The sequence below is a fragment of the Perissodus microlepis genome, chromosome 6 (genome assembly GCF_051167445.1).
Source record: "Perissodus microlepis isolate ML-2025 ecotype Zambia chromosome 6, ASM5116744v1, whole genome shotgun sequence".
Lineage (NCBI taxonomy): Eukaryota > Metazoa > Chordata > Actinopteri > Cichliformes > Cichlidae > Perissodus > Perissodus microlepis.
In genome coordinates, this window is record NC_140466.1 from 32217010 (window position 1) to 32232409 (window position 15400).

General features: G+C 42.9%; 1 protein-coding gene across 1 annotated transcript in view; it reads right to left on the reverse strand.

Moving 5' to 3' along the window:
• cacng2b (calcium channel, voltage-dependent, gamma subunit 2b) overlaps positions 1 to 5696 on the reverse strand; it is a 63543-nt gene extending 57847 nt beyond the window's left edge. Inside the window, exon 1 of the mRNA XM_084932038.1 lies at positions 5162 to 5696. Coding sequence (XP_084788164.1) covers positions 5162 to 5372 — 211 coding nt within the window. The 5' untranslated portion in view covers positions 5373 to 5696. The remainder of the gene's footprint in view (positions 1 to 5161) is intronic.
• Positions 5697 to 15400: the final 9704 nt, after the last annotated feature.

A 15400-nucleotide genomic window follows, 5' to 3' on the forward strand; every position in this document is an offset into this window, starting at 1 on the left:
GCACACCTTTCAGCTTCTCGTGTATTTTGAACCTGGATTTTTTTGGAGACAGGAAATGTGAGCACTTTGGGTTAACTTTGGGTTAACTTCTGTGTTAAACATAACCCTAAATATCATCATAAAATATGCAGAAAGCTCTAATCTACAATAATGCCTGAAAAAAAATCTAACACCCATAACTTGAGGTGAGTGTTGTGGTGATTTGGTGCCGTATAAACAAAACTGAATTGACAACATAGACTCATAATTAACTGTATAGAAAACACTGAGGTAACCACAGTGGAAGTTCAGCCCGTCAGTCTAACAGTTTGCATCATTTCATTTATTTCTGGTTGGAACTCGGAGCCTACAGATCCCAGATCGCACATTATCAGGTGACTTTGGAGTAAATCTGTTTGTAATCATCATTTCCCGCTCCCCATATCAAGTAATGAAGCATCCGATAAAGCAGTGGGTGTTCTTTTGCAGTCAGCCGTCCCTCCCTGCACTGACTCTCTGACTAGTGCTTGATATGAAAGATACATGACTTTTTTTGTCCAATCAGATTACTACTGTAATCAGATTACAAGCCATTTGTGCTCTCCATCCACTGATGCACTTACTGGGGCTTTAGATAAAGAGTTGGTCTGCATATTTTTTCTGTGTCAGTAGCTGGATTTTTGTATTCTGGATCCCATGTAATTAGTTACTCCCCTATCCTGGCATATCACTATCTGGGGCTTTAGATAAAGAGGCAGCGTGGAGAGGCTCTGTTGACGATCAAGCACGGCAACGCTACCGGAGCTGTTGGCTATTAGCATAATTAATGTCATCGCCGTAATGCACTCCAATATGGAGACAGAGCCCTGCCTCACGCAGAAAGACACAGGCACTTTTCCATCTGTATACAGAGCAGAGCTTTAAAGCAGAAACATATTCACAACTGCAATAACGAACACAAGCTCGACGTGACAGTGCTGCGTGCGATCTTTGGTGTTGTTGTGACGCCAGTGTTTCACAAAACCTTTAACATTCACTCAGTAGTTTCTACAAATCACTTACATCAGGTCTCGAGCATTAATGTAAAATCACTGTCACGCTGTGACGTTTTATGTTAAAAGGCGGGCAAGATAGGTTAGATAGAACGTGGGCCTGTGTGTTAAAGATAGCACAGGATGCCTGAGGGGGTGTGACAGCAAACCAGGGCTGCCTGCTCTTTCTATCTCTTGCCCCCCTCCACCACCACCACCTCCGTTTTTCTCTTTCTCAACACCTCCCAATTCTTCCTCTCCTCCCTCTCATTCTCTTCTCTGCACCACACAGCCATAAAGCAACTGTAGCTCTGAAGGCGAAGCACAACAGAGCAAGCTGGATCTCTCTCAGATTCCTCTCTGCTCTTAACCATTTCAAATCTCTGGTGCCAAGGACACAGAGCGAGCCTAGAGTGTGAAAAGTAAAGCCACTTAGCGAGGAAAATAAGCATATCACATGGAGCGAGTTGGCGTGGCCGCGTTCACATCCGCGAACGTGTCGTTGATTTGACACAATTTTTAAAAATTCGGTGCCGAGTTCTTCGGTTTTTGGCCCTTTTTTTGTACCTACGTTCATAAGCCAACCAGCGTTACGTGCAACATTTGTTATCCGTGACCCGCGCTCAAAAATGATTGCATAACGTGGACACATGGCCGATCACTCGTAGCTGTTATCACACCTGCACAAAATGAGCCCTTTGTTTAAACTAGAGAAGCTAGCAAGAAGAGTTATGTGAAATACGCTGCCTTTTGTTTCTGGGCTAAAATTTAAAACAGTGCTCAGGCTGCAGGGTGAAAATATAAATGCTGGAAGGAAACTACGTTTCACTTTTCATGGAAAACCAAAGATCCGTGTTGTCCAGTGTATTTCCTTTTGCAACAGATGTGTTAGCACCTGAGCGGTGATGGAGGTAGCCATCAGTGGGAAATTCAGTTTGGGTTAACTGAGGCTGTGTTGCCACTGATAAGTGTTTTTTTTTTTTTTTACATAGACAGCTTATAGAAAGTTTGTTACCTTAATATAGCGACTGAGGTGACTGAGGGTTAGGTTTCAGTTTGGTTCACTGTTGTGCTCTAAACCTTTATCACCCAAGACTCACACAGGACACCAGGACTTATTTTGGTCATTTTGTAATCTCAAAGCTGATTTTTCCATCTGTGGACCTGTGAATGCTTTGTGCTACTATGATCCCAAATCTTCTCTTCTATCTGCAACCGTTTGAATTGTGTTTCTAGCGAAACTGCAATATTAAAAAAAGAGCCTAGACCTGATTCTCTGAATGTGGTATAGGACCTTTAAGCGCTTTTCATAACCTGGCTGGTGTTTCGCTGAATGAGCAAGCATTAGCAGCTGTTTGTTTCAGTTATTGGGAGCACTGTGCTATTCCTGGGCTAGTGTTCTGTTGAGATCAAGTCAAATTAAAAACCACAGTTACATTTATTACTGTAGTTTAACTCGTGTAAAACAGACAGACGAAAAAAAGTGCTACATCTTCCAGGTCTTGGGCACAGGTTACGCTGTTATCTGTAATCTTTCTCATGGCAGACATTTGGAGTCCTCCCAGCAAGGGATGCGCAGGTGTATTAATGATGCATGCTGGTTTACTACCATGGCTTAATGGGACATGTGGTGGAACTAAACCACCTGTCCTTTCCCAAGTTAAAAAAATATCTGTGCCATACTTCTTTTGATTTAAATCTCTGATTAATCATGAACACGGCCCTTCATGTTTTTGTCCAGCACTAGATGAGCTCATTTACAAAGAGAAAAAGGAAAGATGAGGGTTTTTTTCGTTTACCTTGTGGTCAAAGGATCGACCAAGACATGATGGTGTCTGGCCAGACATGACCTCATCACCTACATACAGTGTCAATACGTGTACAACCAGGAGTCCTACAAAGCTTCAGAGACATAGGAAATATTAAATCATATTTGAAACTGATATTTTAGACAAAACTATAGATATGATGTATTTCCTTTGATTAGTTCTACGCTAAGATTTGACCAGAACTGGACAATTTTGTGAGCGATGTGCCATCAGCTTCTGTTAGATAGGAACAATGATGGTAGTGCTGTTAGTCCAGGATATACACATGGAAAAACCTGGTTAAAGGATACACTTTTTTAGGAAATACAACAATATTGAGCAAAAAAAGGGATGTCAGTGATGTTCTGATGTAATTAAGTTTTGAAAATTAGTGTGTGATGTTGCAGCTTCATCTGCCACCGGATCACCTCTATGAACTTTTTTTTTTTTTAAAAAAAAGAAAGAAGTGATGAAGGGATAATTTAAGATGTTCTGGAAAAATAAGGTGAGATTATTGTATGAGATCTGAGTTTAATGCCATGAAGTCAAACAGCAGGAGAGCTGAGAAAGAAGAGAATACAACATGATGTTGTGTCAGGGAAAAAAACATTTAAAATTTGGTGATCAAGTGAAAGAAGCAGCTGGAGTTGTCATTTTAAGTTTCACTACACATCTTTTCTATCTTTGCCATGAAACTGAAAAGAAATAAATATGAGGACAGAATCTACAGGACTTACTGATAACAAGCTCGTCTTCTAATCATTTCTGTGAGGATAAATAACAAAGGTGTGCGACAGGATCAGGCTTCATGGCTCGACCGGTGTGACAACGTGAGGTCACAATCAGGGAGTGGCGCGTCACAGCATCCTCACTGTCGCACACACACACAGTCTCACACACACACAGTCTCACACACACACAGTCTCACACACATACATATACATGAGTAATAGGTAGGTGCTGATTATGACATCAAACCAGACTCAGCAACATGTCGTTTTCTGTCAGATTTATCACAAAGGTGCTGATTTCAAGGCCCGATTCAACGTGCGAACACCGTGTTGCACACAGAGCTTCTTGCTTTCTCTCCCTCCTTCTCCTAAACGCCCGTCCGGGCTAACGTTGAACAGAGCAGTCGTGCAGCCTCGCTGAATCGTGGGAGAAATCCCACAAATGCAGTGAATCTCCGTCACTCGAATCTGTGGGCTTGATATTGCGTGATTTATGATCACGACCGATTGAACATGAATGCCGTATGTAAAGTGTGCGCATGTGTGTGCGTGACCCTCTGCAGTGCGAGCGTTTGTGTGCATGTGTCAAAGACGCTTTCGCACACAGAGACACTTCACAGCTTTTCCTTTTGTATGATCACAAACTCACACTGCAAACTCGCATATGCTTTCCTCTCTCTCTCCCTCCACCAAAAACCGCTCTTCCTGCACACATCAAAGACACATTCATGCCAGTTTTCTATCCATCTCTGCTCCCAAACACGGCTGTATAGCAGGGTTTTTTTTATTATCCCTTTGCAGCCAGTATTTTGAACACAGCAGTGTACCTCCATAGATTTACAATCAAAAAAGTTAAAACTGACTTTTTTTCCCTTGTTCTTTATTTTTTTTTTTTAGTAGAATCCCAATAACCCCGGCTCTAAAATAAGCCCTGCTGATGCATCACATTGGTTTCCCCTCTGTGATGCAAGGATTTTGGATTTCACTCCCCATCTACATCTACAAGACTAGTATGGAGAGCAGGAGGGATTACTGTGATCGCTGAATTGCTCCCCCCCGCATAGACGTAAGTAAGAAATATGGGTTCATCAGCCTGCCGCGGAGATAAACTTAGCTGTACACCTGGCTGGACCGTGTGTGCCATGTGGAGCCCGCTGTGGCAGTTTGCTAAGTGGGCCAGGCTGCTCTCTGCTGGGACAATTAAAAAGACATTCTGGCCACACTGGCCATGACGGACCATGAGGGCAGCCCCAAAACCGCGGACGAGGATGTGACCATTTGGTAGACAAGCCATCCAAATCACTGCTCAGGAAGAAGCTGCATCCATTTCAACACACAAAGAAGGAATGATGTCACACAGATAGATAGACAGATAGTGTGGGAATGGATGCAGAGTACATACAGAATAGTGTGGGTATGTGAGCCTATGTGTAGGCATGTGAGTGCAACTGCAGGACTGTGTGAATGTGTGTGTGGGCATGTAGGGATCGATCTGCTTGTGTGCCTGAGTGTGGTGTTGTTGGTGTATGTATATATATATATATATATATATATATATATATATATATATATATATATATATATATATATAAACAGCACAGCTCCAGCTCACCTTCCAAGCAGCAGGTCCTCCAGAGGCCCGAGTGCGTCATCACCTCCTCGTTCTTCTTGCTGGTCTCGTTTTCGTTGTTGCTCTTGATCTTGCAGACGCCGCGCGAGTACAGCCAGTAGTCTGTCCCCACGGCGATGGTCATGAGGCTGAAGGCAGCGAAGGCCCCCACCGTGGTCAGCAGCATCTGAACCCCGCGGTCAAACACGCCCATGTTGCCGCATTCCACGAAAGGGGGGCCCCCTTTCCTCTTGATGTACAGGAAGTAAATATTTGTGAGTTTGCGTCGCCACGCCAGCTCGGAAAACGGGGGGTGGGCGGCGTCGGGCGGGCGACGGTGGCGGGGGGCGGCTGGGGGGGCGGGGGAGTTCGGGGAGCTCGGGGGAAATCGTATGGTTGGTTTTTGGGGGGGTTCTTCAAAAGGGTGAAAAAATGAAGGGAAGGGTGAAGCTCTGAGGTGGATTTCTCGCTGTTTGACCCAACAGAGCAAGGGGGGTGAGGGGGGGTCAAACAGACTTTGGCAATGACAGCAGAACCCTCAGCTCTGAAGCTGTTCGAGTCCTCAAACGGCAGTAAGTTGCCCTGCTCTAGAAAAAAAAAAGTCGACCTAAAAACACAGGCTTCAAGCAGATCCCACAAGAGACCTGGTCTGGGATCTAGGCCTACTTTGTTGAGTTGGAAGGCCTCTAAACGTCAAACTCTGAAAAAGGCCCAGATCAGGAGAAGATGGAGGATTCTGCTCAGCTTCTCCGGGGCTGTTTTTAGACCTGATTTAGGCTTTCTGAGCCGACTCAAACAGTTACACGTATTACAATCCTCACAGCTTCAACGGTGATGTGATGTGCATGGGAGCGCTTGATTTTTTGTGAAAAATATATATATATTTATATATATTTTTTCCACTCACAGAGTCTGTCACACACAGCCTACACTGTCATTCTCCTGCTCTCTCGCACACACACACACACACAACTCACTCGCTCGCAAACTTAAACTTTCACGCACCTGTGCATGGACGAGCACCCGCATGCACGCAGGGTGAATTAATTCATACTGAAGAGGAATGAAGAAACATAGGGGGGTGGGTGGAGTGTTGTTAAGACTAACACAGTTGGCGGCCTGATTTCTTTAAAACACTCCCCGAAGAAGGCAAAGCACAGATCTCTAATTAACGATAACACAATTCAGTGGTGGCTAGCTCGGTGTGAACCCAGGTGGATCAGTGAATCATGGAGGTACATGTCAAGCACTTCTGACAAATCAGGCTGAGCACATGTATTCTGATGGGAGACAGGCAAGACAGACAGGCAGGAAGGGCCCGGGATATGTTAGGGAAATTAGGACTAAATGTACCAAAAGGAATGAGAGGACAGACTCAAACCAGCAGAACCAAGCACTTCACCCACCCACCCCAACCACACACACACAGACACACACACACACACCTCCAAATCAAGGACAGAATGATAAATACTGCCAAATATCAGCCAGTGCCATGACTGCCATAAAAACCAGCCATTCCTTAGAAGACAGGATGGAGAATTAAAAAATAAATAAACAAATAAACCAACCAGGGACGATCAACCCCCCTCCTCCTGCCCCCCTCTTTCTCCAAATAATAGGAATAAAAATCAAGCAAAGAAGAAGAGGAACAACATCAAGTTGTGCAAATCAAACGACAGCCTGCTTAGTTTTCCTTTTTCCTAAAATTCTGGTCCCCAGTTTCCATATGTGGTCCCTAGACCTTTCTCCGGCAACAGTGGAATTCTGCTACAGGGGGACACGGGCAGCGGTACCGACGGCACACCGCGGAGAGAGGGGCGCATCCAGGCGGAGAGGCCGAGCATCACCGGTCACAGAGCCGGTCGCAGGCAGGAGGAGGACAAGGAGGCATGGACGAAGCTTCCCGGAGCGTCAGAGCCTCTGCCTCCCGCATCCAAACGGTCCTTAGACGGTTATATCACGGTCAGCCGGAGAACAGCGAGGGCACACAGACACACACACACGCACACAGCCGTTTACTGTCATCACATGAAAAAAGATCGGAAATCATCAAAAAAAAAAAAAAAAAAGGGAAAAAAAGCAGCAATTATTTTATGGCAATGCTGTCGGGCGTGAGGAGGTGGTGGGGGGTGGGCAGTGTGCGCAAAAAAGGAAGAGGCAAATTTCAAGTCGAGCAACACATCAATCCTCGTTTCCCTCGGTTTCCTTCTTCGCAGCGCCGAGATAGAAGTGGAGAGAGGAGAAAAAGAAGAGGAGGAGGAGGAGGAGGGGGTGGATGATGGTTAGGAGCACAGGATGAAAAAAAAATCGACACAACCAGAAAGCGAGAGAGCGAGGGGGGATGTTCCGTGCGCAGCAGCAGCAGTACTTTACGCAAAAACAAGCGCACTGCAAAAAAAGGAAGAAAAAACATGCCCTTTACCCACGTCAGTACATCCATCACTTTATTATTTGTCTGAAGCAGTGTGAAAACATGTGCATGTTCCATCAACTCGTTTCTAGAAAGCTTTTCTTTGCACTCCTCTAAGGTTGGGCAACTTTATTTGTAAAACGGCGACAGGCCAGCGCTTTACTAACGGTACGAAACGGACATGACACTGAAAGTGTACTAAGGAGCACGAGTTTAAAACAAAGGTCAGAAAAATTAGCTGGTGTAGGATAAAACGATAAAAAGTAGATTTTAAAAAAGTAGATATAGGCACGTGTGGTAAAGTAATGAAGCATTTTTGAGTTGTAAGTTGTAAATTTTATGAAGCAACAAAATAATAATAATAATAATAATAAAAATAATAATAATAATGAGCAGTCTGGAGAAGCAGACAGTTTCGTCCCAGATACCAAAGAATATAGCGTGAACTAGACACGCATGCAGAAGCCACGTTACCAGCAGGGGGAGATAATTAAAGCTAAGAGTTCGGTTGTGAGCAAAAAAGAGACAAAGTACATCCCGGGATCCTTAATCGCTAAACAAGATTAAGCTAGGTGGCTACTATGTATTTACATGTAATTACGTTTTCATAATGTCTGTTTAAATGTTTCCCCGTGATTATTTTTCATGTTGGTTTGAAATAAAATATCTTCTTCTGCTGTTACTGCAACTTCTGCATGCATGTCCATGTCACACCGGCCCAGTGATGTCAGTTTGAAATAACTAATTACTGAAGTGAGATTCCTTCCGTTTTGGCTGAAATCCTCCAAATATGTAAAGTCTTTAACTTCAATGATAGCAAGGACACTGTTAAAGTAACAAATGACAATGAATTACAAAAGCAGTCTGTAGCTTTTTTAGCACTCCGGGTCAGATACCATTTAAAAAAAAAAATTGTTGTTGTTGGGTTTTTTTTCTGCCATATTGTAACCCCCCCACCCCCCATACACACATACACACACACACACACACACACACACAGACACACACACACACACACACACACACACACACACACATATTTCTATAGTAAGTGGTGGAAAAACAGGACATCTCACATCACCTCAGGTTTATCCATTACTTCATTACTGTGGTGTCATATGACTGGTGACAGGGGAGGTCTTTGTCAGTAGAAAAACTTGTAAAATGTGTTAAAATATATTTAACAAAATGTATGCTCTCCTTCACATTTTCTAAAGCCATCCAGTGGGCTGGATTGAAGTCTTTGGCAGCCTGATTCTGGTCTCCGGGCCCCATGTTTGACACCCAGTGGCTGTATTTCATCAGGCAGCGTATGTTTGTGTGTTTTTATTTTTTCTTTAAACCAAGTTCATGTCCTGCAGACCCAAAAGCCTCTAGTTACTGCAGGAGTGCTGCTGTGATGTGACCTCCACCTTCTAGCCTTTTCTATGAGCAGGGGAAGCAAGAAAAAAAATCTGACAGGGATCAATAAAGTGTCACATTATTGTCATCATCAGTGCGTTATTATTATTATTTTCCAGCGAGCTGGTGTGCTCATTCATTTCCTGGGGAGAGGCAGATTCGAGACACAAATGATGAAAGGGGTGAGCAGAGTGTGTAAAACACCTGAGCGAGCAGTTAAGAGCTTGGATGGTTTCTACAGAAATAGATTGGTTAGGTTGTAAAACTCACTGATCCGTGGTCAGTATGTCTGACTCTGTCATATGTTTCACATCCCCTCGCCTTGCAGAAACTACAGTGATTCTAATGCTGTCAGAGCCACTCGTATATACATCATGTTATATGTAGCTGCACGTTTAAAATACCCTAACGAAAGGAGTTTTTCAACACAGGTCATGAAAGCTTTAAAGGCCAAATAGTTTTGAGGAATTCCTGCAAATAGGTGGCTGAAGGCCACATATAGCAAGTGGAAATACAGTGCAGTACGTGGAATCTTAGTAAACATATCTAATGTTTTGTTTTATATTATCCACCTAAATATGGAACGTTTCAATAGGAACATCTGTGGCTTCTGCTGCCTCATCGTGGTGCTGAAATGGACAGCTCCTCCAGTGACTCCACAAGCACGGCAACTGTCTCCCTCTTGTGATAGGCTGCACTGTATCCACATGGTATTTTCATGGGTACTGCTAGTAAATAGACACAGATTCATGTGTATATACACACAAACACACGTAGAAAGAAAAAAAAACTGAGTGTTGCCTGAAGGCAGCAGGAGTTTTGTTCCTCTGAGAAGGCGAAGGAACGGATGCTTCTCTTCTTGGCCAGGATTTTCTTCAAAAGGCGATGTTTAATCTCAAAACTGATTAACTGATTAAAGCAAAGAGAATCCGTATCTTCGGATTCACCTGGATTTCATTGGATTGGACATTATTTCTCAATGCTAGATTGAAAAGGCATCACACAGAACATCATGACGCACACTAAGATGAAGCTGATGATATCAGCAGTACTGTGTTTTTTCTAACTTTGGAAAGTTTGTGAACTTAAGGGGTGCAATACACTGACACACACATCTGCTAATTACTGCCATGTAAGAAACTAATAAAACAAAACAATCTCACTTGCCAGAACTGAAAACACCAACTTTTAGGACAGGCTGTACCACACAGCAGCCCATAATATCAGATCGTTAAAATAAATAAAATGCTCCAAAAAGCACAGAGAGCACAAACACATTAGTGAGGTGGGGTTCATGGACTCTAATTTAGCAGAGTTGAAGCCCAGCAGACTTCTATTAGCTAAAAGCTGCCAGTGTCGAACACCTGCCAATCAATGCTATTATCCAGATGGATGAGTTAGATGAGTTAGAAAAACAAAAATAAAAACTCTCCCATTGTGCACTGCAATGAAGAGGAAAACTATCAGTAAAGGCCAAATTAGTTTTTTGCACAAGGCTGTAAATATGCTTCTTTAATTGTCTGATTTGGGGCATTTCAAAATGTTTATATCTGCAGCAGAACAACCATCATCTATCCATCCTTTCATTTTCTGTTGCTTATTTAATTCAGGGTCACCAGGGTGGCTAGAGCCAATCCTAGCTGCCATAGGGTGAAAGGAGCGCACCCTCAATAGGTTGGCAGTCTGTCCCAGGGCTAACACACAGACACTAGGGATGAGAATCAAGAACTGCTTCTTGCAGAAAACCAGTTCCCAGTAGTCCAGTTCTTTGGAATTGTTAGTCTACCTGCATACCGATCCCGCTTATCGGTTCGTGCATTTGCCCTACAATCAGCTGATTTCAGTTCGCTTGTCAGGGGAAAATAATGACACAGTCCAGAGCATGGATATGAACATTTATTTTTATTGCAAAAAAGGACAAGATAAATAGCAAAGTTGAAATCTGCATCCATGATGGAAACAACTGCAGTATGTTGCTAACACAACTTTGGTTCTTTGCATGCAATTGCACAAACAGCATGCTAACGTTAAGCTAGCCAAGTGCAGCAGCCAGACCCCGAACTTCGACAGATAACAAGTAGATGAACAGTCGGGCTGCAGCCCCCCTTTCTCCCTGTTCGTGTCTCTAAAGCAGAATCACTGTGGTGATTGCTCTTTTGTGCTGGTTTTCATCTTTGCTTTGTGCGGTCAGCTTTGTATTCTACTAAGAGAAAGATCTTAGAGATGTGTGTCCTCATTAGGGATTTGTGTTGGTGTGTGGGGTTGTAGCCTCAGGTTTCTGTTGTTAATTGGTGATTACAAGACAGTGTGCTTCAGATATTTTACCGAGTAACATGAGAGTAATGTACCGAGTATGTCATATACCAACTGCATGTCTTTGGCCTGTGGGGGGAAACCAGGGAACCCAGAGAGAATCCACGCAAACACACAAAATTTCCTCCACCGTGAATCTTCAGGGTATGAGTTTCTACCCGTCAGCCATGATTGTCAACAAATTGATACCACGGGTGCATCTTCTTAAATTCTCGGACGAGCTCCAATCTCAGTGATCTCGACCTCAAGGTCAAGGTCAGAGGTCAAGTTTTCTGAAACTCAATAACTCCCGTAGGTAGTCACCAAAGATTTTTATACCATACTGTAGGTTCATCAAGGCATATTTTTATATAACTAGCATGTTTAAAGCACATGAGAATTTACAGCTATATACATTACATACATTATTAGGGGCACAGTTACTCTGAGTGACATGTTGGTCCTGACTAGCCCTCTACCTGTCTGCTAATCTGGACCTCAGGTAATGTTTCACTGAACCTCACAACCGTCTCCAGTGTTACCATAGTGATTTACTGCATATAATATGGCTTCCCATGTGGTTTATTGGAGAAATAGAACAAACTGATGCAAGAAGCCTGTCCAACACACCCACGCAGTCAATGAATCCTGGTTTCTAACCAGAATTTTCTCAGGTGAGATGAATTCTGAACTTTCAGATGGATACAGCTGAGCTACGTGGTGCAAAGGCTAGCTCACAGAGTGCCATATGAAACATTTCATGATTTGTAAGTACATTAAGACTTTTTATAGTGACCCTTCTATATGTAGAGTTATTTGCTGCAGCGTTAGCTAAAAGGGCTGTAACTGTTTTAAAGCCTGAAAGAGGCATTTAAAAGATTAGTGTGAATGTATATACAGTGTAGCAAATGGTTCCACCTATATATACATTTCTACATATATCCAGCATGTTTCAGGTGATGCCAGAGACACACTACTGCAGAAGAAACTTGGAGCAATGGTCTTTGACACGGTTCCAGTATTTTGAAATTATAATAAGCTGCCTGTTGGGGATTCTCAAATTAAATGTCAAAACTTCAGATGCTGAAAGGCCATACACTGCAGCACTAGTCAGATCTGGATGTAATGAGGGAAGCTCTACCTTCTTGCTGATCCCCCTGCAGCTGCCTGCACCATTTGTGGGTGATGACATGCACAGTATGCTTCTTTTGTCTTTCTCCACAGACAGTCCATAGATTATGTGCTCCTGTCAAAGTCTACAGCTTTAGTATGCATGCAACAGTGCTGGCGCCCCACGTTAGCTTATGTTCTACTCCGGAAATCCACTGCATTATTATACCTCTGATTTACTATGGAGTAAACAAACAACACGTTACATAGCTGTTTGAGAGTCTGGGTTGTTTTTTGCCTTTGCCTTTTACCAAAGAAAACCAGCTGCTGGTTTTAGCTTCATAATCTGCACAATCTACATATGAAACAACAAATGACTGAACCGTTAGTATTACCAGGATTTCTGAACCGATTACTGACATAATCTGGTCTGATGTTCATCCAAGTTACAGTTACAGACAAACATAATGTACCTGATTGTCTATGTGTTGGTACAAGTGACACAAATAGTTATACACCAACCAGGCATAACATTATGTGGCTGACAGGTGATGTGAATAACACTGATTATCTCTTCATCATGGCACCTGTTAGCGGGTGGGATATATTAGGGAGCGAGAAATCATTTTCTCCTTAAAGTTGATGAGTTAGAAGCAGGAAAAATTATCAAACATAACGATATGCACAAGTTTTACCTTGGCCAGATTGTAATTGTTAGATGACTGGGTCCAAAACTGCAGTTCTTGCGGGTTGTTTCTGCTCTGCAGTGGTCAGTATCTATCAAAAGTGGTCCAAGAAAATAACTGCGACAAACCAGTGTAATGGTCGAGGACGCCCAAGGCTCACCGATGATGTGTGGAGTGAAGGCTGGCCTGTGTGGTCCAATCCAACAGACGAGCTTCTGTATGTCAAACTGCCCAAAAAATTATGCTGGTTCTGTTAAAACAGTGCCAGAATACACAAAGTATCACGGTTTGTTATGGGGCTGCATAGCTACGACCAGTCAGGGTGCCCATGCTGACCCTTGGCCACCTGAAAGTGCTAACACGCATTAGAACTGGATCACAAAGCAATGGAAGAAGGGGGCCTGATCTGATGAATCACATCTTCTTTTAAATGAGCATTGCTTACCTGGAGAACACGTGGCACCAGGATGCACTATGGGAAGAAGGGAATCCAGCAGAGGCAGTGTGATGCTTTGGGCAATGTTATGATGGGAAATCTTGGGTCCTGACATCCATTGGGACATTCCTTTGACACCAGCTACTTAAAAACAGCATTGTTGTACACCCTTTAATGGAAACAGTATTCCCTGATGGCAGTGGCCTCTTCCAGTAGGATAATGCTCCCTGCCAAAAAGCAAATGTGGTCCAGGAATGGTTTGAGGAGCAGAACAACAAGTTTGAGGTGTTGACTCGGCCTACAACTTCCCCAGATCTCATTCCAATCAAACATCTACAGGAAGTGCTGGACAGACCATGGCCCTACCTCGCAACTTCCAATATTTAAAGGATCTGTTGCTAACATTTTGGTGCCAGGTATCACAGCACACCTTCAGGTATTTAATGGAATTCATACCTCAACAGGTCAAGGCTGTTTTGACATCAAGTGGGGCCAACACAATATTCAGCAGATGGTCATAATGTTATGACTGATCAGTGTAATCTGGATATCAATACTGAACACACGGGATAATAACTGTACAGGATCAGCTTCAACAGTGACAACCCCCATTAGGGAATTTCCTTGAGTAGTTATGGATTGAACCACAGAACTTCGCATTAGTAGACCCAGCTCTACCTCCTGAGCTGCAGCTGCCCATCAGTAGTCTTGATGAAACAGCTGTCTTCAAGCCAGTGCATCTAAATGTGTCTATGGTAAGGACTCTGACATTTCCAAAACACAACTGTTTTTCCTTTTTCCAAAAGTTCTGTTGTTGACTTGCTTGTGTACTTTGTGTCACTGCATATTTGCATCAACCAGATTCTCCTAAGCTTCAGGTCATGGACTGCTGCCCTGACATTCACCTGTAAAATGTCTGGATACGAGCTTTAATTAACCGTTTCTATGACAATCTAGGCCCTGAGGTAACGAAGCAGCACCAAACCACAAGGCTCCATGCTTCAAAGTGGTTTCCTTCACGGTGTCTTTAAAGTTACATGATCGTTATTTTTTTTTTCTATTTTTAAACACAGTTTTTAGATTTTTTTTGGGTCTAGATTTTTAGATTTTTGCAATTGTGTTACCACCGGGTTCTTTTTGCCTCTTCGAGGGTCTTATGCCGCTAGTCTGCTGTGATCTTTGATTCTCAATGTGTGGATAGTAGCAGCAATATCGAGGGGCACTTCTAATTATCCACACTTCCAATATGACTGACTGAAAATGGCTTTTGAAAAAGTTGTTAGGAAAATTGACTTTTTTTCAGCCTGCACTGTGAGTTGTCTGTAAGTATTAAAGCCAAATCACATTTATCTGCAACTATGTCACAAAACACACACTTTGATCAAGTACTGCAGAAATTCTGATGCATGTTTTGATATAGCTGACATTCTTAAATTGTATTAAGGAACAAAGCTGTGTACATTTAGGGGCATGGTTGCTTTGAGTGACAAGGTTACAGAAATCCTGTTAATATGCAAATGTTTTCTTGCACTAGTTCCCAAAATGTAAAACCATGCCTTTACCACTAAATGTAAACATTTAGTTTATAGCAGGACTATAAGTGTTATGTGGTTATTAATATCTTGTTCTTTTCCACAATGCGTCTTTTGTCATGACATGCTGCCCCTCCCTGATCCTGGTCTGCTGGAGGTTTCTTCCTGTTTAAAGGGAGTTTTTCTCTCTCACTGTTGCCAAGTACTTGCTCATAGAGGGTCATCTGATAATTGTTTTTTCTCTGTATTATTGCACTGTCTTTACCTTACCTTACAATATAACTACTGTTGTTGTGATTTGATGATATAGAAATAAAACTGAATTGAACTGAAATTGCTCAGCATCAACGTAACAGCAAACATACGTGATAT